Source organism: Panthera tigris, chromosome B1, assembly GCF_018350195.1.
Source record: "Panthera tigris isolate Pti1 chromosome B1, P.tigris_Pti1_mat1.1, whole genome shotgun sequence".
NCBI lineage: Eukaryota > Metazoa > Chordata > Mammalia > Carnivora > Felidae > Panthera > Panthera tigris.
Window position 1 is genome coordinate 836,373 of NC_056663.1, and position 23,351 is coordinate 859,723.

Consider the following 23,351-nt stretch of genomic DNA (forward strand, 5'->3'; position numbering starts at 1 on the left):
TCCCATGTTCATGGAATAGAAGACTTAAATTTAACAGTGTTCAGATGATCATACCACCCCAAGTGATCTCCAGATCCCATGAAATCCCTAAAAAAATACCAAAGGTGTTTGTTCTCGAGATAGAAAACCCAGCCGAAAATTCACATGGAATCTCAAGGGGCCCCAAATAGCCCAAACAATCTCGAAAAAGAAGAACAAAGTTGGAGGATTTACACGTCTTAATCCTTCTACGAAGCTACAGTAATGAAAACAGTGTGGTCCTGGCATAAGGACACACACAGACCAATGGAGTCGAACAGAGAGCCCAGAATAAACTCTCACATACACAGTCAAATGATTTTCAACACGGGTGCAAGACCATTCGATGGGGAAAGGACAATCCCTTCAACATATGATCCTGGGAAAACTGAACATCCACACACAAAAGAATGAAATTAGACTCTTACCTCACACCATGTATAGAAATTAACTCAAAACGGATCAAAGACTTAAATGTAAGAGTTATAAAGAACTACAAAACTCTTGGGAGAAAACATGAGGGAAAAATGATACTCGTCTGGCAGTTATTTCCTGGATACAACACCAGGCGCACCAGCAACAAAAGAAAACATAATTAAGTTAGACTCCATCAAAATGTAAACAATTTGTGCATCAAAGAACAGTAGTAAGAGAGAGAAAAGAAGTCACAGAATGGGAAAGAAACACAAGATCATTTCTCTGATAAGAGATTAATATCCAGAATATGAAAGGACTCTTATAATCCAATGACAAAGAGACAAATAATCCCATTCACTAACGGACAATGATATCGACTGTATTTCTCCAAAAAAGAGAATGGCCAACAAGGGCATGAGAAGCATTCAACATTAGGGAAATGTGAACCCAAACTACTGCGAGACACTTTGCAGCTGTCCAGATGGCCACTGTCAAGGAAACAGGAAGTAACGGTGTCGGTGAGGATGTGGAGACCATGGTGCCTCGGCGAGGGGCTAGTGGATGTGGCACGGTGCAGCCTTGTGGGTGGCAGACTGGTAGTTCCTTGAAAAGTCATGCACGGAGTGACCGTCAGACCAGGCACTTCTACCCCCGGGAGGCGGGAAGACAAGTGTCCGCACGGTTGTGTGTGTGATGTTCAGGGCGGCATCATTCACAACAGGAACAGGGGAAACATCCCAAATGTCCATCAACAGATGACGGGCCAGCAGAATGCGGTGTATCCATGCAGTGGAGTGTTATCCAGCCTTAAAATAGTGGCTGAGTATCCTACCCTTAAAAATGGCTAATATGGTGACTTTGTGTCTATTTTACCACAATAAAAAATAGTTTTTCATAGACAGAGCCAATGATTTCCTAATATGTGTGTCAGTTGATGGGGCGCCTGGGTGGCTCAGTCGGTTGAGCGTCCGACTTCGGCCCAGGTCACGATCTTGCAGTTTGTGGGTTCGAGCCCCGCGTCGGGCCCTGTGCTGACAGCTCAGAGCCTGGAGCCTGCTTCAGATTCTGTGTCTCCCTCTCCCTCTGCCCCTTCCCCTCTCATACTTTGTCTCTCAAAAAATAAATAAACATTAAAAAAATTAAAAAAAAAAAGTGTGTCAGTTGACAGATGTTTAAAAAACCCAGTAATCCTAAACATAGGTGACTGTCACCAGAACAATAGGAAAGATCAAACAGCAGGATGATGTTCGGCATTTTCTCAAAGTAGAGAAGAGGAAACAAGGAAGAAAATAACAAATTCAACTAGAGCCAAGCTACTGAAACCAGAGCATTTAATGTCTACAAGGTGTTCTCAGAACACAGACTTGCAAATACAAAGCAATTTAAGCTTTATAAAAATAAATAACAACTTCAAACTCTAGTTTATTTAACAGAAAATCCATTTTCAATTTTTAGCAGAATCAGAAAAAGAGGATCACTGTGTAGTAATCTGAGACAAGCAATTTCAGATAAGTGAGAAATTTCCATTTTATCCCAATTTCTCACTTAAAGTCTCAGTCAGGTCGCATCTTGCCCACTGTGCACAACACATGAATAAATAACATGGCGGTGAGGTCTTCAACGTTCCCATTGGGCTACGTTCCATTTGGGCTATGAAGAAAACTTAGGGGATTCCATCTTTTTGTACGCAGGAATCATGTCTCTGTCGATTTCATGTTTGCCTTTTACATTTTCTGGCCAAATGTTAGCTCTTCTCAAATAGATGCACCGATTTTATTCACTGTTTCTCAGGAAGGACGTGTGTGATCCAGTAATTAAAGAAGGCCACGAGCACTCTGGCATGGTCTGCAAAGCAAACACAAAACAAAACCAAAAATAAAACCAAACAAGAAAGCCCCCGAATAAAAATGGTGACTTATCGTTTTGCAAGCATAAAACCTGCGATGGGCCTAAAACAGCACAACTCTGGCACGAAAACAGTGCTGGCAGGAACATGTCGCACGTGAGTCCTACAGGACACGGCACATCTGGACGTCTGAACTTCACGTGGGTGAGAGCCCCGCTGGTCTACAAGTTGTTGCACCTTCAGAACATCCGGGTACAATATCATGTTGACCACCTGGGCTCCAGGAAGACCACAAGGCAGACTGGAACCCAGTGTAGACAGCCGTGTGTCACAGGTGAGGGGCTGCTGGCAGGTCGGAAGCAGGATCTAAGTGAGGACGCGGGGACACAGGTGCTGAGACGTGGGAGCCGGCCCATATACCTTGGCGCCCAGCCTGCCTCTAGCTCCACGGGCCCGTCTCCCACCTCAGGGCTGGTCTGTCTTCCAGTGCAGGTTCTTCACAAGTGCCAGGCCTCCTAGCCGCTCTGACACGTCGCAGGCCGCCATGCACAGTGGCCCGCTGACCCTCTCCAAGCAGGCGCTGTCCTAGGGAGCATCCCCCCTGCAGGCCAAGTCGGACGCAGCCGGGGCCGCCGGGAGGTGCTGCTTCGAGCAAAGAGAGGCACATGGCCAAGGCCATTCTGAAGGCGCCCTTCTGCCTGGGACGGCAGCCTGACTCCTGCAGCCTTGTCTCCTCAGTGACAATGGTGGCCCCTCAGTCCCTTGCGAGGCATAAAGCAGGGTGCGTGACAGACACACAGTAGTGGCAGCTGATATTGGTGGTAACATGTGTGCACGCGTATATGGCGAGATGTGCTTTGTCCGCACACTAAACACACGCACCGAGCTTGCGAGGAGACTGTCCAGGGCCCGGCCACATGAGACATCCCAGCGTCAGGAACAGTAATGACTGAGCTGGCAGGGGAGGACCCTGCGCCGGCTTCCAGGACACCGCCACCCACGCCCAGCCCACAGACCACGCACCCGCTCCCCACGCTTCCCACGCTACGTCCAGGGAAAAGTCGGGGACAGACATGCCGTGTTTGAAAACAAAGCTTCACCATTTACAACTTCTTTTTTTTTTAATTTTTCTTTTTACATTTTTATTTATTTTTGAGACAGAGAGAGACAGAGCACGAGCAGGGGAGGGGCAGAGAGAGAGGGAGACACAGAATCAGAAGCAGGCTCCAGGCTCTGAGCCATTAGCACAGAGCCCGATGCAGGGCTTGAACTCACAGACCGTGAGATCATGACCTGAGCCAAAGTCGGACGCTCAACTGACTGAGCCACCCAGGCACCCCACTTCTTTTTTTTCTTAATTTTAATAAAATAGCTTGAAATAGAAACATTTTAAATGCAGGGGTGTCTGGGGGCTCAGTCAGTTAAGCATCCGGCTTTGGCTCAGGTCAAGATCTCACGGTTTGTGAGTTCCAGCCCTGCGTCAGGCTCTGTGCTGACAGTGTGGAGCCTGCTTGGGACTCTCTCTCCCCCCTCTGTCTGCCCCTCCCCTGCTCACACTCTCTCTTTCTCAAAAAAAAAATTAATAATAAATTAAAAACTTAAAAAAAGAAAAAATTTAAATGTGTATCCTACATACACAAAAGGGAATCCATTTTTAAGAAAAGTGCTTCATATGTAAGTTTTAGTTGTGCCAATCACTTAAAGTAAGTGCACTTGTAGACAAAACACGTCTGATGGTTTCAGTATAAGAAACCGAGAGAAACATTTCTGCTAAATCCCCAATTACTGCCGAAAACTCTTCTGACACATTTCAGAGCAATGCATAAGAAAGGCCTCCGTGAGAGAAACACACAAAAAAGTAACAAAAACATTTTAAATGTAGTTTATCTTATTTTTTATTTTGGAGAAAGAAAGAGTATAAATGGGAGTGGGGGAAGGGCAGAGGGAGGGGGAGGGGGAGAGAGAGAGAGAGAGAGAAAAGGAGAGAGAATCCCAAGCAGGCTCCACGTTCAGCATGGAACCTGACTTGGGGCTCGATCCCACGACCCTGGGATCATGACCTGAGCCGAAATCAAGAGTCAGATACTCAACCGACTGAGCCACCCAGGTGCCCCCCAAATTAAAAAACTTTTAAGTGACTTATGTTTGTCTCACAAATACTTCATATTTAATTTAATAAAACTGGCTTTTCACAATTTGAGAAACAACTTCTGGAAATTTAAATTAGTTAAATGCTCAGTATAGGACAACCAACAATGAATGCGGACCCTGGATTGACCTCTCCGAGGAAGCTATGGCCGCCCCGCGCCCCGTGAGCCCGGCTCCTCAGCAGAAGGGCCCTGGGGTCTGTCAGCCTCTCCTCCGCTGCGATGCTGCCATCTTGAAACCCCTCCCTTCAGGCTCCCCCTAGCCTCCCCCTGCAGGGGCCCTGGGCGGGGTCTCCAGCCTCCATCTTCTCTGTTCCATGAAGGGCCTCATCCTAAGTCCCCCAGCTGGGTGTCCAGCCAGCATGTGACCCTGGCTCCCAAGGGTCCCTGTCTCACCCCGAGTGTCACAGCTCATGACCGGCCACCAGGCTCTTCCGGGGGTGCAGGCCCCACGCCTGGTCGGCCGGCGATGCTGTGGGTTCCACCTGCACAGCCGACCTGAACCTACCACACCTCTGGACGGCCTCTTTCAGCCAGAGCACAATCAAAGCCCCCGGCCTCCCACTCTGGAAACTTCACTCTGGTCTCAACCCGACAGCTGGGGTCTTGCTCGTGCCTTGGCTCGACTTTGCACCGGGGCCGACACCACGGCCAGGCAGGCCTCTCTCCTGCCTGTCCACAGCCACCACCTGCTCCCACCACATGGCGCCCGACACGCTCCATCCCTGCGCATTTGTCCTCGGCTGCAAGAATGTCCCCTCCTGCGGATTTCTTCCTCTGCCGGCTGCGGCCCCAGTGCGTACATGACGTGTTTCATGTCTTCATCCTGTCTTCGTCTCTGCACCGGGACACCGTGCCCAAGGGCGGGCTTTCGCCTGCCCAGGTCTCTGAGGCTGCGGCAGCTGAGAGCAGAGAGGAGCAGAGAGGGGCAGGGAGGGGCTCCAGCAGCCAGCTCCGCCAGGACCGGGGCTCGGTGACGGAGCCCCTCAACGTGAGAACGAAGGCTCGCGGTCCCGTCACTCACCCGACCTCGGAGGCACCTCCCTGCACTCGCCTGTCCTTTCTCCTGATGGGATGTCTGGGCTCCAAGGTGCAGCCCGAGCTTTCGAGCTTTCTGGTGGGACCGCCATCACGGCTACTTTGACATTCCCGCAAAGAAATCGGCAGGCCCCTTTTCGTTCATGCGTCTGAACACGTGTCCAGCGCCTGTTTGGGGTGTGCATGGGAGGGGCGCTCGAGAGACCCCGATTTTCTGCTATCTGCACGTTCATGTGGCCTAGCGTCCCCACCTCAGCCCATTTCAAGCTACTAACGAGAAGTCACGACCATGGTGTCGGGGACACTTGCGCACAGGTGGCTCCTGCACCCGACAGCTGGTGTGGAATCAGCAATCGAGGCTGAGTGAGGAACCAGGGAAAACCCTACAATTCACCCTTCTTCAAGGTGTTCAGAGGATAGAAAAAATTTACCTTCTAGCAATGCAGTGGTGGAGAAGGAAGAAAGAGAGGAGAAATTTTCTCTGACAATATTTGGCCCCAAGAAACTATTAGTTCATAGCTCACAAGTCTGGAAAATCAGGTTGCACAGGCATATCTGCATCTATCATGCGAATTATTATTATTATTGAGCTTATTTATTTATTTTTGAGAGACACAGCATGAGCGAGGGAAGGGCAGAGACAGAGAATCCCAAGCAGGCTCCGCACCGTCAGCACAGAGCCCTATGCGGAGCTCGAACTCAGGAACCGTGAGATCACGACGCTTAGCCGACTGAGCCCCCCAGGCGCCCCTGACTTGTGAATTACTTTTACAGCAAGCAGGGACACGAGGACCACGCTCCTCTATTCTCCCAAGCCGTACGTGCGTCCTCACGTTTTCTGATTCCTGACCACTCTGGTGGAGCGTAAGGTTTCGGGACCAACACGGACACAAGCATCTGCAGCAGCATAAGGACTAAGCGGTCAATACATACCTGCCGGCAGTGTGCAGCGTTCCGGGAACATTTCGAGGGCTCGTCTCAGCCCTTTGGTATCTTGCAGAAGCAACAGGCTTTTCATGTGATCCAGCAGGAGCACATCTGAGGGGGACAGGCCGTGACTGTCAAGATGCTTAAATAGCTCCTGAGTGGTTTCCAGGAGGACGGCGGAGCCTGGATCCTGGCAGATACCTAAACGAAGCCAGGAGCACTTAGAAACACATTTTTATGTTTATGCTTTAAACCGAAGGTAAGCTTTCGTCTCCTAAGGAGAGTTTCAAGTGTAACCCACTTCTACTTGGAACGAGCCGTCTGGGATGTAGGAGCCATCATCAGAGCAGAGCACTGACCCGTACACAACAGTCTGCTTGCTGAAGGACGGTGGGGGCCGGCGTCCGTGTGCATGGGTCTCACGCAACACCTTCCAGACACGCAGCAGGGCCACAGGGACACGGCCGAGCTCTGAAGGTGGCCGAGGTGCCCGGGAGCAAAGGCCCCCCGTTTGTGCTGAGCGGCGAACAGTCAGACCCCACTGCCCCCTGGGTGTGGTGTTTTCTGCCTCAATCCTGCTTGGAGTTCACACAGCTGTTTGAGTCTATGACTTGATGGCCTTTACCCACTTTGAAGAGCTCCCGACTATCGTCTAGACACGGCCCCTGCACCCCGGCCTGGACGCCAACCACAAGTGTCACCCCTTCTCCTGGGACCCGGCACCCAGTGCGCTCCTGTCTGCTGTTCCCACCCTCCCTGATGGACACCGCTCCGGTCTGCTTCCAGCTGCTACTTCTCTCTTGTGCTGAATCCAAGGGCTGTTTACACCCGGCATGGAGTTCGTAATTTCAGTGATTCTGTTTCTCAGAATTTCCGTGTGATTATCCTAGCAGACCAAAATTATCTGGTGAAATTCTCTAATTCTTCACTGTTTTTCTCCATTTCCCCCTATTTTTGTGAGCTCCTTAATCAAGCCCTCTGCATTCCTTGTCTGGTCACATCCGTGCCCTCCACGCCTGCGGACGCACCCCTGCTCTCCTCTCTCGTGGTTTTGGCCACACGCTCCTGTCCTCTGCCCTACCCGTGGCCATCTGTGGTGCGCCAGGGGTCAACCCTGGTCACCCTCGTCTGCACCTCAAAACCGCCAAGACGTCTGTGCTCCTGGCCACCTCGCATCCCTTGGCGTGCAGTCTGGCAGATTCTGAGAGAGACCAACAGAGCGCGTGGTCCTCCCGCTCCCCTTTCTCAGCAGACTCGGACCCATGTGCAGACCTGGCAGACTGCCTGGAGGAAAGGGTGGCTGTGGAATGCTGGCTCGACCCTCACGTGCTGCCCTGTCCTCTAGGATCTGTCCCCTGAGGCGCTTTTCCCCAGAACCTCGCAGATGCCCTGTGCACCTAACCTGGCTGTCCCAGTTCCCTGGCAGGACAGGCTGCCTGCCACACACACTGTCCCACACATGGAACACATCCTGGACGGAGAGCTTTCCAGCCTCCCGTTCTGCACTGTATTCACGGTCTTCCTATTAGCGTCATTTGGACGGTTGTTAAGTATGTTTTCAACCTGTTCGTACAAAGTACTGACACACGTGCTAACGGGGGGACATGGTTACGCTGCTCTGTTGACAGTGGTCCTTTGACATCCTTGCTTAAATCAGTCCCTGGCCTCCCAGGTCATCACACAGCCAGTCTGTCTGCACCTCGTGCATACGGCACTGGCAGATTCTCGCGGGAACGGGGAGCACTAATCACCCCGGCCCTGACTCAGGCAACGCTTCATTGTGAGTGCTTTGTCCCTGGTGTGAACGCGGGGCTCTGCGTGTGCACCTGTCCCTTCCTGGTCCAGAAGTCGGCTGTCGGTAACCCCAACGCTAGTGGGAAGAGTCACCGTCCGTGAGAATATATCGGCTCTTGTCCTTTGTCTCCCCGGTCAACACAGAGAGCTGCTCACCGAGGATCTCAAATCAGCAAGTCACATGTGGGGGGGTGACACAAAGTGTGTCCTAGAGGAGCCAGCCGTGCCTCCCGCCCTCCCTCTGAGCTGATGGAACGTGAGCTCGTCGGACTGCAGTCTGGACTTGCCTTTGCTTGGGAAATACTGCCGAGAATGCCACCCTGCTCTGCGATCGGGCTCTAGAGGAATCGGGACGACAAGGCCAATTATGGTTGGGCCACAGCCCTGCCAGGACTCTGCCATTTCTGTCGTTTGCCTCGCGAGGACGAGGCCACTCCCCAGCTTTGGGGGAGGGAACTTAAATGTTCTCATTTTTGCCTCGAAACTAATGATTTATTTTGACTATTGAATATCTTAATGTTTTGTATTTTAAACACTTAAATATTTTACCCTCTTTGTTTACTTTTCCAAATAAGTGGATGCCGCTATGCAAAAGAACAGAAAAAACATACCGTCATAAAAATAAATTTCTTGTGTTGACTTTAGAAAATTCAGGATACCAGCCGCCTTTTCACTGATACTTTTAACACCTTCCTCATTGCTGTCTTTATGGTTTTCCTCACTGGTGTCTGTACTGCAGTGCCCACGGGCGTCTGCGCCGTCCCCCTCGCGGGCATCTGCACCGTCCCCCTCGCGGGCGTCTGCGCCGTCCCCCCCGTGGGCGTCTGCGCTGTCCCCGCCGTGGGCGTCTGCGCCGTCCTCGCCATCACTTTGGTGCTCGACGTCGCGTTCACTGTCGCTCTGCTCGGGCTGGTACAGGAAGTTGACGCCAGAAGCTTTGGTGATCACGCCGGCTGCTTTTTTCCTTTTAATTTGCTGTTTCTTTTTCAGTTTCCTTTTTTTATTTCTGCTGATGGTGGGGCCATCTGTGCACTGTGGCTGCAATTTTTCTTGCAAAAGACTCTGCTGCTTCTCTAATTCTTCTTGTTCTCCATGAATATTATTGGGATCTTTAAAATTTTTCTTTGATTTATGCTTTCTAGCTCTTCTTCTCTTTGGTTGATCGTGAAAATCCTGATCTATAAAAACAAAAATTCAAATACAACCACTTTCTGTACAATGGAACCGTAACAAACAGATGAGGCTAAAAAAGTTTTCGCTTGGAATCTTGCAAATTCGGTAGAAAAGGAATTTAAAACATTTACTTCAGTGATTCTCAACTTGATCTCAACTAATTATGTGATCAAGGAACCTGGGACTTACCGTTAAATGAATAGGTGATGTGTTCTTCTAGAAGGTCCTGTATAGATACAGACACACACACACTGACTGTTGCTACAATTAGGACAAATGGTGAGGTTTCAAGGATGTAAGAGTTGTTGCGATTTTACTGGGAGTAACTTTTCAGTACTGTGGCCTTGGGGAAAAAACATTAATTCTTATTTATTTATTTTTTTAAGTTTACTTTGGTGCCTTGTGAGAGTTCACTGGATGTGAGAACAAACAATAAATAATGGCACCTTGCCCGTGGGAATCAGCAAGAGGTATTCCGACTGGGCTCCTGGTCTGCAGAAATGGGTCGGTGGTGGGCAGACAGTGCGAACAACTGGGTCTCTGGCTGGAAGCACCCTGATGGTGGACACGGCCACCGAGCGGAAACCGTGACCCTGGCGATCCTGCACACACAGAGCCCACAAGTGCATACGCACCATGTCGTGGCCACAGTGCATCATGGCCAGCTAAGCACCCTGCAGGCCTTGCCTGAGCAGACCTGGGACCCCAGCACTTGCCAGAAAGTCTCCTGTTCAGCCAGTTCTCGTTAGATTTGTCTGAGCAGCATTCTACGGCTTGTGACGGATTACGGGTGGGAAGTGACACTGTGTGTGACGTTGGTGACACACGGCTCAAGAGCCAACTTTACTGAGCTGAAATTTGCTGTAATCAACACGATTAGTAGGCTGAATAAAAATCTCTTTCCCTCTACTTTCTACTCAAGGACGTCCACCCTGACCTCTGAACTTGGGCACAAGATGTCTACCCTGTGCTCCATGGGGCGGTCCCTCGGGTGGCTTTCCTACGAGCCCTTTGATGGTGTCAGAGACACGAACCGGCAGGTGATGGCACTGTGGGCGCCTCAACGGTACAGGTCACTCCCTCCGGCACTCCGGACACCCCGCGTCCATTGCGCAGCCTGCACCCCGCGTCCCCGGCTGGGCGGCCACACCACGCTGCTCGCTGGAAGCGTCTGTCCAGATGGGCCCGAGTCCCCATCTCTCTCGGGCGACACAGATGCCCCCACCCTGCCAGCTTTGTGCCCTTGCCGAATTAGACTCCGTGCCCTGGAAACAGGAGAAAAACGCCACTGCTATTTCTGAATGACAGCTCTTTCTCGTGATACACATGATGGCCACACCTTGAACTTGGCATGGGGCCAAAGTCACTCCCCAGGAAATCATGACATAGACGGCTGTCCAGTCCCACGAGCAGTGTGTTTTCTCCCCTCAATCACCAGGGAGTAACTGAACACGGTAGTTTTCTATTCTATTTGATGTAGCGTGCCTTGGCAGGGGACCTGCGAGGTAAGGCTGACAGACCAAAGCTGGTCTTACAAAATGTCAATGTTTGAGAGGTGACCGCTGCTTATGGAAGTCCTTGTTTTTTGTCTTTGTTTTCATTTTTGATTTCCCTGGTCCAGTTAAACTAACTAACTAAATACATAAATTTCTCCTCACTGTTGTCTATTCAAAATATATGTGCTCGCCTTCATTAATCTGGAGAAAAGTGAGCCATACTGTGTTTTACTATCATCTTATCATCTCAGAGGAGAGCTGCCTGGGGGGAGGGGGGGGCACAAGGCAGGTGACCAGGGGCGTCCTCGCTGTCAGCCGCGCTGCGCCCAGAGCTGGTCACTGATTCCCTTGGGTCTTGGCGAAGCCACACGTGTACCTGGTGGCTTATTTCCTATTCTGGGTGCTTAGTGCAAGCACGCCATCGGTTCTCTGTGTTAAGAGTGTGAAATAGTAACAGGACAGAAGAGGCCGTGAAACGATCAGCACATCACACTCTTCCACACACACAGGCGTGTATGCGTTGTGTGCGTACCTTTAAAAAGGAAAGCGACGCACATTATGATAGCATGAGTCCACACCCGGCACGTTAACGGTGTTAACTTGGCAGGTGCGAGCATAGGTTGGCTTTTCCTGCTGTACTTTCCTGATTTCCAACTTTAGGGCAATGAGTAGATACTGTTTTTGCCATAAAAAAATAACTCATTTTAAATTTGATGAAATTATAACATTTCAAAACATATGGGATGCCAGTAAATTCTACTTAAATGGGAATTTATACTCTTAAATGTATCAGGAAAGAAGGAAGCTATAAACTGATGATGTGAACGAACACTCACCAGAAGAAGCTAGAAAAACAACAGCAAATTAAACACAATGAATGTAGAAGAAATATACAAAAGAGCAGAAAATAAAGAAAGAAAATAATGCGGTAGAGAGACGTCAACAAGTTCAAACAGCTGGCAAGTCTGGCTGACGAGGGAAGGCAGATGAGTCACCAGCCAGGGCGTGACAGGTGTAGGTGACGGTGCACCTGCACCGTTAAGTGAATAAAAAGACATTGAACAAGTCTATGCAACTAATTAATTTTATGAAATGCAGGATCCTGAGAAAAGCATAATTTACCAAAATGGACACATGAAGAAACAGAGAATTTTCTCTATTTAGAAAATGGAACCTTTAGTTAAAAATAATCCTGCGGAAGCACTTCAGGTCTATGTGGATTCACCTGTGATTTCTATTCAGCACATAAGGAGAAAACGACACCCAACTTACATAGACGTTTCCAGAGAACAGACAGTGAGATCTGTCCTCACTCCAGACCCTGATGGGGACCTTCAGAGAGGGGCCAGCCGCGGGAAGTCCCTCCCATGACCCTACACGAAGCATTACTAAACAGATTCCAGGGAAACATGATAAAAAACTTGTAGCAAAGCAGAAACGGTACTGGAACATTCTGAATCTGACATAGGACAGCTACGGAAAAGCCACAGGGAGCCCAGTGCGTGGGGTGGCGTCCTAGAAACCCTTTCTGAGGTCAGGAAGGGTGTGGGACGCCGCCTGCTGGAGATGCTGGCGGGGCGGTGAGGCGAGACTGCGTGCTGGAGCTGGGAGGGAAGGCGCAACAGAAGTGGCACACGCCCCGACAGACGGCGGTGTGCAAACACAGAACACCCGTGGGACCGCGCAGATGGGCTGCCCTGCGCACGCGAGCACACAGCTCCACCGGGTGGGGGGGGGGGGGGCGGATCCCTGCGCACCGGGGAAGCAAACAGCACACAACAGGGACGGCGAGCGAGGGCATGCAGACCGCGGTCTCACGACGGTATGGAGCTGGGGCAGGACGGCCACGCCGGGCCTCCACCCCTACGCCGTTCCCTGGTCTCCCTGCGGAAGACCGTGAAGCACCCAGGTGGAGGAGGGGCGCCCGCGCAGGGTGCAGATGGCAACTGCTGGGGTGATGCTCAGGCAGCCCCGCCCGCGTCTGGGCACACACACGCTTCTTCACGCTCCTAGATCGTAACGCCACCAGGCGGCAAAGAGTTCCTAACCTTCCGGAAGGTGAAGTGTGGGGCAGGGCACCTTCCGTAGGAGCTGATACAGGAAAACAACACAGCTTATTTAAATGCCGTATTTAAAACCTACACGGGGGGGGGGTGGGGGGGGGGGTGGCGAGCGGGGGGGGGGGGGCGCGCCTGGGGAGCTCAGGCCGTTGAGCGTCCAACCCTTGATCTCGGCTCAGGTCGTGATCTCACGGTTCGTGGGGTCAAGCCCCGAGTTTGGCTCTGCACTCACGGTGCAGAACCTGCTTGGGGTTCTCTTTCTCCTTCTCTCTGCCCCTCCTCCACGCGTTCTCTCTCTCTCTCTCCCTCTCGCTTAAACATAAACATTGAAAAGCAAAACAAACAACAACCTGTACAGCTACACAGGTTGTGAGAGCTACCACACCCAGGCACATATTTGGCGACTGAGAAGAAAAGACGTTTGTGAGTAAGTTTCACGTAGGAGATGAAGGAAAATTTCCTTGGGGGTTGGAGTTAAAAAACACCATCAGCAGGGGCGCCTGGGTGGCTCAGTCTGCTGAGCGTCGGACTCTTGATTTTGGCTCAGGTCATGATCTCATGGTTCGTGGGTTCCAGCCCCGCCCTGGGCTCTGTGCTGACAGCTCAGAGCCTGCTTCGGATTCTCTCTCTCTCCCTCTCTCTCTGTTCCTCCCCCACTTGTTCTCTCTCTCTCTCTCTCTCTCAAAGCACATAAATTTAAAAAAATAAACACCACCAGCAAAATGCAAACTCCTGGACACACAGGGGCAGTAATGACTCAGATGAAGGAAATCAGATACGGCCTCGGAGTCATGTCTCCAGTGTAACCCACAGAGAGGCTTTCTCAGTGCGCCCTGCCAGGGGCACAGGGCAGACGCAGCCTGTCTTTACCACCCTGCCTGGCTTCCTGCCAGGGCAGAAAGCATCTCCTAGACAAAGCTGCATTTCCATCTTGGCGGAAAGACACCTAACACACGGCTTACACACCTCATGGTTCATCAGAGCCCCTTTGCTGGGCTGACCGTGATGATGTCCTCAGCGTTAGCAGAGAACAGTGGACAGTAAGACTATTTGGCACTAAGACACCGAAGGCTTGTGGCAGTTAAATTTTAAATTAGTCTGTGGTAGCTGCCTTCTCCTCTGAACGATGAGTTTCCCGAAACAAGAACTGACATAAATTGCATGTAGAATCCTAACAGCCTCTGGCTTGGGATTTAAATATATATGCATTTTAAAGTTTATTATTGGGAGAGAGAGCACAAGTGAGTGGGGAGGGGCAGAGAGAGGGCGCACAGAGGAGGGGGTGCAGGCAGGACAGGCCATGGCCGGGTGGGGACGCGAGCTCCCGGGGGACGCCGGCCAGGGCAGCTGATGGAAGGAAGCCCCTTTTGCTCATGGTGGCCACTTACTCTGTGATGCGTTAGGGCCACCCCACCCCGCACCTCGAGCTTGACCTCTTGATCTCTCGACCCCTGTCCTCAGGCTGTCACAGCTCCGTCACCGGAAGTGCTCGTGCCTTGGGGCACCGGGGCCCATGGCCTGGCCCCACCTGCCCACTGTGTTGGGGGGTGTCCGCGGCCGAGCTCCCCTTGGCCCTATACAGGCTCTTCCTCAGGTGGCCTCCCCGACCCTGTGGACCAGACAGGGCTCTTGTGTGCCCTCACTGGACGTCACAGGCCCCTGGATGCTGCAGTCCCCACAGCATCCTGCCGAGGGGAATGTCCACTGTACTGCAGGCTGGGCACTCGGTGAACGGCCAGCGTGACCGGATTTTTTATTTTACTTCAGTGACATGTAATGTACTCATGGAGGCCACACTGGGCCTGTTCACCCTGAAACCCTGGCGCTGGACGCCGGCCAAAGTGAGGGCTCTGCGGTTGTTGCCGTGTCAAGTAAGAGACTGTCTCTGTCTCTGTCTCTATCTCCCTGTGTCTCCGTCTCTGTGTCTGTCTGTCTATTTCTATGTCTCTATGTCTCTGTGTCTCTGTGTCTGTCTCTATCTTTGTCTCTCTCTGTCTCTATATCTGTGTCCCTGTGTCTCTGCCTCTGTGCCTGTCTCTGTGCCCCTGTGTCTCTGTCTCAGGACCCTTGCACTGCCCCGAACATGACAACTGCACAACGCGGGCTCCCATGTTACACCTGTAAGCGGCTCCCATGCACGGCGACCTCCCGGGCTTCCAGGGATGATGGATGGAGGTGAAGGGAAGGGGCAGAAAGAAAAGAGGCCTGATAGCCCCAAGCTCCTGTTTTATTTTTATTCCTTTCCCGGTTTGCTGAGGCGCAACCGACACACAAAAATCGCGTCACGGAAGGCACGCCGCAACCCGATTCGATGCGCCCACACTGCACATGCAGGCCTGTCCCAGCGCAGGGCCCTGGGCACGCCGGCCCCACATTCTCACCCAGCCTGTGCTCTAGCGCGTCCCACCAGTCGCCCGAGCGCCTGGGTGTCCACCGCGGGCCCCAAATCCCGCCACGTGTCACTTCTCTCGCAGGCATAACGCCAGCACCGGCCCCTGGCAGGAGGCGATCAGGAGTACGCTGTCCCAACCGGACATCGAGGCAGACGAGCGCCGAGCACGAGGAGCATAAAGGTTAGGACCTCTGCTGCCATCACCCCCGGAGGACGGGTGCGGCCCCCACGTGGCCCGCCCTGGGGGCCCAGGAGCGGTGTGGACGGAGGCGGGAGGACCGAGGTCTGCCCCCTGGTCTGCAGGGCCTTCTGAGCTGCGCACAGGGCCACAGCCCTGTGGCCACCCTGCCCTGTGATGCAGGGCTGGCCCCTCTTCCCGCCTCCTAGCTGGCCAGCACGGTCCAAGGGTCCATCCAGGCCCTCAAGAACAAGGCCACCGCCCCCCAGTCTGGCCGACAGGCTCCAGTCGTCACACAGTGGGGACAGTCCGTCACAGACTCCTGGTGTGAGCGTCCCTCGGGGCTCAGGCTGGTGGAGGAACGCCCCACGCAGGGCTCAGCTGAGGGAGGTCACAACAAGGACCCAGCGAGAAGACGCTCGACTCCGCAGCTTATCACGCTTTTCCATTCTTTAAAGGTCCCTGCCCTCAAAACAAGGTTCTTTTACAATGGAAAGTACATTAATGCTCATCTTCCACCTACTTCGCCCACCTTGACCTTGTGTTTCACAAGAGAATCTGAGGTGCAGCTCTTTGAAGTGACTTTCTCCAAACGTGCTGCTCCATGGATTCTAGAACGTTCCATCTTCATGGGCCCACTACATGCCTACCATCTTGCCTTCTTCAAACCCTCACCCACAATAAAAGCTATAGGAACATTTACATTAGGGAACCAGTGGCTTGACTATTTATATTCTGAGAAGCACACTAATTTTGAAAAGCTGCCATCCCCAAAACATACCTTTCAGACATGCTAATTTTAAAAATAATCACAATTTGTCCGAATTCTTGCAGCTACTATTTGGTACCAACATCCTGATGAACTGCTGTAATAGAAATAGTTAGATACTAAAAATAGCCATAGTCTCCGGATTATTCCAATTCTCACAGCGTATCATGTTGCATCGGGCTAAATGCTTGTAAAGGGCTAAATATTGTAAAGGAAATGTGAGTTTTATTCTAGACTCAAAGCTAAGGCTACAAACACTTATGATAATTACCCTTCAGCGATCAATGTCCCTAAGCACTAAGTGCAAAGCAGTGAGCTTATAGTTAGTGCTGAATGACCCCGTTTACATCAAAGTCATTGTGAAGATGAGCGGCTTCTGGTCACTTTCATAGTCTGGGTGCCTAAAACTCAGGACAGTATTGGGTAGTAATCTGTGCCGGTTGCACACGCCCAGCCAGGTGAGAAAGGGGGGTGTGGGAGGGGAATGCTGGGAGAGCCAGGGAGGGATGGGTTCACAGCCCAGCAGGCATCTTGGGCAAAGGGGACTGTAAGAGTTCCCTGTAACTTTAAAAACGGATTCTCTCTCTCTGTTGTATTGGTTCTGGGTATCTAGAGCAGAAACTTCCAAAGCGGGGGGGGCGGTGGTGGGGGAAGCAGCCGTGACAGCAGGAACAGGGCAGAGTTCTGCCTGAGCTTCCATTGGGTCCCAATGTATAATTTAGCTTTTAATTCCAAATAAAATTGAAAGAACGCATGAGACCTGCATGTCACACAAAGGGCGGCTGGCTAAAACACCAGTCCAGATAATAAATATTTCATGACTGTAAGTCTGTATGCCTATGGCCAGCTGACGAACTTTGCTCTGATAAGCAACGATGTTCTCATCTGTTGCCACTATACAAGTATCGACTTTGCAAGAACATAACAAACACGTGGTCAACATACACATTTGATAATCTTCAGCCTCATTACTTCCTGTGTTCTTTCCTGAATCAGGTTTTGACACTGAAAAGATCTCCAAATTTTCTAGGTTAGTTTCCAAGAGGCTTAAATTCTATGTTTTCAGAAAATGAAACTACTTTTCATGTCCATTTATTGGGTCTTGAAAACTGAGGAACAGGTGCTTAGTGGACGGATGGCCTCACCCACAAAAAGATTCGGATACATTCTTCTCTAAACAATTCACGTTAGTTCCCTATGATAACTTTCAATAAAATGACCAATAAAATGGTGAAAATTTCAAAGTAATAAAATAAATGGTTTAATACACGGCAACAAAATGCTACATCCCTTAAATAAAAGGTTAAAACCAACACGATTCACTGAAGTTACAATTAGGTGAAGGGGGATTTTTGAAGGATGGGAAGTCAGGAAAGTGATGAAAACATAAATAAGGAAAAGACACCTCGATTTTCAATAAATACAAAGTGATAAAAGGTTTACATGGACTGAATATATTCTCTAAGAACAGAACGGGGCGGGGGGGGGGGGGGAGTCACAGGCCGAGCAGGCAGGCGTGTGCCAGGCACGTGGTCCCTGCCACAGGTTCCGCCGGGCTGCAAGCTGTGGGCTCACTGGGCACCTGCCTTCCACCCCCAGGACACTCAGCCGGGGCTCCAGGGCCAGCGGGCTCCAGGCCAGAGCCCGGGTGTGCACTGACAGCCTGCGTGCGTCCACACAGGGCACTGGGTGTGGAAGGGCCCGTGTGGACATACCAACCCTCTCCCGACTCAGCCCCTCACACAGGGTCACCGTCCATCCTTGCCCCCCAGACTCCGCACCGGCGGCTTCTGAACACACGTCCGCAGACTCGCTCAGTGCCTGGTCTCAGCCCTCGTGTGAACCTGTTCTCTGAAGACAGAAGCTTCCAGGGGGCCGGCTGGTCATGAGGTACCACGCGTGAGGACTTTGCTCCCAGGACACGCATCTTTCTCCCGCCTCGTTCCCTGAAGCCAACAGGACTCTCTGCCCCGGCAGCCCGTGGAGGCCGGGTCTTGTGTTGCGTCTTGTGGCCATTTTACAGATGACAGACAGCGGTCCCTGCGGGGAGACTGAACTAGCCCACACCATGTTGTCAGCTGACCGCTTACACCCAGCACGGCTGCCGGGCTCAGGGATGGTTTCGCCCAAGGAAACATATCCTGTTTGCTTCCTAAGGGTAACGTCTTGATGCAACTTAGCTCGCAAATTTCATACGACCCAGACACGGTTCACTTCTCTTGAAAAAGAGTCATGCACGTTAGTAATTAGATCTGATATGTAGGCAACGTAAGCGATATAAGCATCGTTTTAAGTGTCAGCAGTTCCAGAATAACCTGTGGCCTGTGTCCACTGGGCAATGACTACATGTACATGAACGTCATCATTTTTCCGAGAAGGACAGAATGTAGCTGCTGGCTGCATTATGTGCAGAGCTCTGAGTAAAGTACAATGAAAAAAAATGGTGAAATGATAAATTTGACCCTTTACAACAGTTTTCACATCAACATACCAGGCCTTTTCATGGCTCTTCATTCCCTGTGCCCAAAACTAACTTATTTCCTGCTTATGAGCCAGCCTTCTCTTACTGCTGAGTCCAGGCTCAAACCTGTGACCCCAGGGCTCTCCTCCCACTAACGACATCGGCAAGTGAGGCTAAAACTCGTCACAGGCTCTACTCCACTTGCTAGGCCGAGGGCCCTACATGCGAGAAGGTTGTGTTTCGGCCATGCTTGTCTCTCCGTGTCTGATGTTCTAGGTTCTCAGCAAACAGTTCGTGTTTCAGATCCTGCCTCGAGGAGGAAGTAAGGAGAGGAGGAAGTAAGGAGACTGGGAGGCCAGATCTCCTTGCGCCCTCAAAGTCAAAAGCAAAAGCCGTGATTTCTCTTATGAATCCACTGTCTTTTGGAGCCCGAAGTATCGTGGCCTGCGGTCCACTTTGATCCCACACCAGGAAGGCGCTCTCTTGTCCAGGGTTTCTCTCTCTCCATCAGAGTGATTAGGGTGGATTTGGGAGGAGATCTGGGTCTCCTTAACTTCTTACTAATGGGGTTCCTTGGGTTACCAGCTAGTGCGTCTCAGGGTCCAGATGGCTGGGACACTCTCAGAGACGCCACCCAAAGACGGACGAGAGCACCCCGGGGGGAAGGGGGGTGGGGCGTCTCCACGCTGTCCTCCTCGCAGCTGGGGGTGGGGCCATCACTGGCTCTTCTGCGGCCACCTGCTCCTTCACAAGCCCCCATTTGGGGCAAACTCGTGTTTCCTGAGGGTCCGAGGACGCTGAGATTGAGAGTGGACAGGCGTGGGAATATAATGGGACCTCCGTTCAGAATTCACGGAGTTCTCGTGCTGCCTCGTTGTTTCAAGGCACAGCAGAGCTATGGAAATCCTTAATTCCAAAAGACCACTTTTCTTTAACCTTTTCTTTATTTCTGAGAAAGTGTAAGCGGAGGAGGGGCAGAGAGAGAGGGGCAGAGGGTCTGAAGCAGGCTCTGTGCCGACAGCAGTGAGCCTGACATGGGGCTTGAACTCACGGCCTGCGAGATTATGACCTGAGCTGAAGTCTGCAATAACCACACACACTTGTCCCCGTTTACTGTTCATTCCCTATCTCCTGAATAATTTAGAAGAAGGTGGCAACTGCTCTTAGGAAGGATTTGTGAAGTCCCACGTGAAACCAAATTTGTGTCCGTGTAGACATGGGAGAGTGCAGTGACCTGGCGGCTGGTGCTGCAGGAAGGTCACAGGCCGCCACCCGGGAGAACGTGGTCTGTCTGCACCTCACTTCCCTGAAGCCTCAGGAAACCTCTCGACAGTGCTCAGCACCATCTGCAGTGCGCGGACAGGCTAGGCAGTGGGGTGGGGACCCTGCCGTCCACAGCTGGGCCGGGGACCAGCTGTCAGTCTACAGGGACCGCGTGCTGAGTGAAGGGTGGCCCCACGGGGCTCAGCCCGGTGCTGCCTCGTGTTTCCTTCGCTCCCTGCTCTCCGACGTCATGCTGTCCGTCTGGCTGATGCTGGTCTCCCCAGAACACACTGTCTGCTGAACAGTTTGCCCCCCGTCCACCGGTATCGCGTGTTATGCTGGCACACCCCCTCACTGGTGGCTCCAAGACGCTGCTTCAGAGTTAAAAGTATTTCCATGGCTACTCTTTATCTGTTATTACTTTACGGGACAGTCAATTCAAGGAAATACCAGTGCACTAACGTTTCAAAGTGGCAGAGTCTTCAGAGAACCGTCTAGTTCAAACCCCTCATTACACAGACGAGAGAAATGTGACCCCCGCGGTCAGGAGGCCGGTCAGGTGGCTGAGAGCGCTGGAGAACTCGGGCCTCAGACCCCCGCACGTCCCTCTTCCTGGCATCTCCCGCACTGGCGGCCAAACACCCCACCTTCGCCTGCTGCCGCTATCGAAGCTCCGTGCACAGACAGGCCTGGGATCCCGGCCCCGAGGAAGACGGTGCCCGTGCGAGGCCCTGACCGGGAGCGCAGCACAAACCCTCCTTTTGGCCGTGGACTTGTGACCTCGTGCATGGAGAACTCCGCAAGCCCGCGTGGTAGAGGCTGTGGGTGCTGGTGAGGATGCCTCAGCCCGGACACCCGGCATGGCCCAGAGGCGTGGCCCAGAGGCGTGGCCCAGAGGCATGGCTGTCCTCTGGAAACTTCGGCATGCACTGGTGGGGCCGGTGCTTGGGCTTCTGATGGGACTCACGTGGTCCTGCTCAACGTCACTGCACGTCCTGTGTCTGTCCTTGCCTGCCGCATAGGGTGCGACCGTCCTCTTCTCAAACAGCCCGGACTCCTCTCCTGTCAGAGCAGCAATCTGTGCCCATTACCCACCTGTCCCATTTCTCCCAACCCCTCCCGGGTGCTCTCTTTCTAGGACTTGGCCTTTTGTTTGTTTAGGTTCCACACATAGGGGATGCCATGCGGGATTTCACTTCTCCCTCAGACGTGGCTCACTCGCCTCCACGTCCATGCATGTGGTCACAAATGGCAGGATGTCCTTCTTTCTCCTGCTGATCAACATCTAGTGTACGTTCACACGATGGCAACTTCATCCCCCCAGCCTTCGATAGACACGAGGGGTTGTTTCCACGTGTTGCTTTTGTGAACCACCCGCCGTGAACACGGGGACGGGTTTCTCTCCGTGATCTTGTTTCCACTCTCTGAGGTTCTGTGCCCACAAGTGGAATTGCTGGGTCGTACGTGGCTCTTCGAATTGTGTGAGGAGCCTCCACACTGCTCTCCAGAGCGGCCGCACCAGTTTGCATTCCCACCATCAGCAAGAAGCCTCCCCTTTCTCCGCACCCTGGCCGACCTCTGTTGTTCCCTGAGTTGTTAACTGTAGCCACTCTGACAGGTGTGAGGTGGGATCTCCTTGTGGCTTTGATTTGTGTTTTCCTGATGAGGAGTGATGCTGAGCATCTTGTCATGGGTCCGTTGCATCTGGAGGCCTTCTTTGCAAAAGTGTCTAAATGTCTATTCATGTCTTCTGCCCATTTTTTAATCAGATTTTTTTTGTTTCTGGGCTACTGTTGCATAAATTCTTTATATATTTGGGATATTAACCCCTTATTGGACATAGCCTTTGCAAATATTTTTCCTGTTCCCTCGGCTGCCTTTTTGTTTTGTTAGTGGTTTCCTTAACTGTGCAGAAGGTTCTTATCTTGCTATAGTCCAGACAGTTTATGTTTTGCTTTTATTGGCTCTGCTTTTGGTGTCAAATCCAAAAAATCACTGACAAGAACTATGTCAAAGAGCTTTCCCCCTATGTTTTCTTCTAGCATTTTCATGGTTTCAGATCTCATATTTAGGTCTTTAATCCATATTGAATTTATTTTTGCGTATGGTGTAAGAAAGGGGTCTAGTTTTCCCAACACCATCTGTTGAAGAGATTGTCTGTTCCCCATTTGTATATTCTTGCCTCTCGTTGCAGATTCACTGACCATATAGCTGGTTGATTTCTGGGCTCTTTGTTCCGTTCCACTGATCTACGTGTCTGTTTTGTGGCAGTACCACACTGACTCGACTATCACAGCTTTGTAATATAACTTGAAACTTGCGATTGTGTTGCTTCTAGCTTTGTTCTTCTTTCTCAACATTGCTTTGGCTCTTCAGGGTATTTTGTGTTGCATATGGATTTTAGGATCGTTTGTTCTATTTCTTTGAAAAATGCCATTGGTAATTTGATAGGGTTGACACTGACTCTGCGGACTGCTTTGGGCAGTACGGACGCTTTAACAATGTTAATCTTCCAGCCCATGAGCGTGGAGGTCTCTCCATTTGTCTTTAGTTTCTTTCATCAGTGTTTTATCAGGTCTTTCACTTCCTTGGTTAAGTTTATTCCCAGATATTTTATTCTGTTTGATGCAGGTGTACATGGGACTGTTTCCCTGACTACTTCTAACAGTTTGTCGTCAATGTATAGAAACGAAACTTATTTCTGTATACTGACTATGTATCCTACATCCTTACTGAATTTATCAGTTCCAACAATTTTTTTGTGGAGCCTTTAGGATTTCTTCTATGTAATATCATGTCATCTGCAAATAGTGAGTTTCGCTTCTTCCTTGCCAATCTGGATGCCTTCTATTCCTTCCTCTTGCCCGACTGATCTGGCCAGGACTTCCCATGCTGTGTTGAGTACATGTGGTGTGAGAACAGACGTCCTTGTCTGAAATAATGTCCTACCTTCTTTTCTCAGGGTCTCCTTCTAGAATGTTTATTAGTTGAATAACTATTAATCAATATGTAATAAAAGTATTTACAATTCATTCTATTACTGCAATGCATTCACTTGAAGCTAAAGTAGAAATCTACATATTTCTCTAATCCAAATTTCTTATGAGTATATGCCAATGATGGCTGGAAAGTCAGTGGCTCTACTTTAAGAAAATTAAGGGCAAACAGAACTAATGTGGCTGAAGAGGTGAACTGAGTGCATCAGCACATGATTTCAAAATAATACTCTGACATCTTGTGCCACGGGGCCCATGACCAAAATTCATCAGGTTTGTGCTGGCTCACTTCACTGAGGAGGGACCCAGAGCATCAGGTGCGTTGGTAAGACACCAGAGGAACCCAGCACGAGCGCACACAAGAGCTCCAGCCTCT

General features: G+C 51.1%; 1 protein-coding gene across 4 annotated transcripts in view; it reads right to left on the reverse strand.

Moving 5' to 3' along the window:
- The window catches only part of ERICH1 (glutamate rich 1), a 72,099-nt gene that overhangs the window by 17,040 nt on the left and 31,708 nt on the right, over window positions 1–23,351 (reverse strand). For 2 of the 4 annotated variants that reach the window (XR_006216447.1, XM_042982821.1), the window contains exons 4-5: window positions 8,799–9,365; window positions 6,400–6,594 (exon numbers count right to left, since the gene is read on the reverse strand). Coding sequence is in view for 3 of the 4 variants with exons in the window: in XM_042982821.1 (XP_042838755.1) it covers window positions 6,400–6,594; window positions 8,799–9,365 (762 nt within the window). In the remaining variant the exon portion in view is untranslated. Of the gene's footprint in view, window positions 1–1,861; window positions 2,281–4,438; window positions 5,331–6,399; window positions 6,595–8,798; window positions 9,366–23,351 lie in introns of those variants that run through there. The other 2 variants (XM_007089229.3, XM_042982822.1) reach the window with 2 other exon arrangements.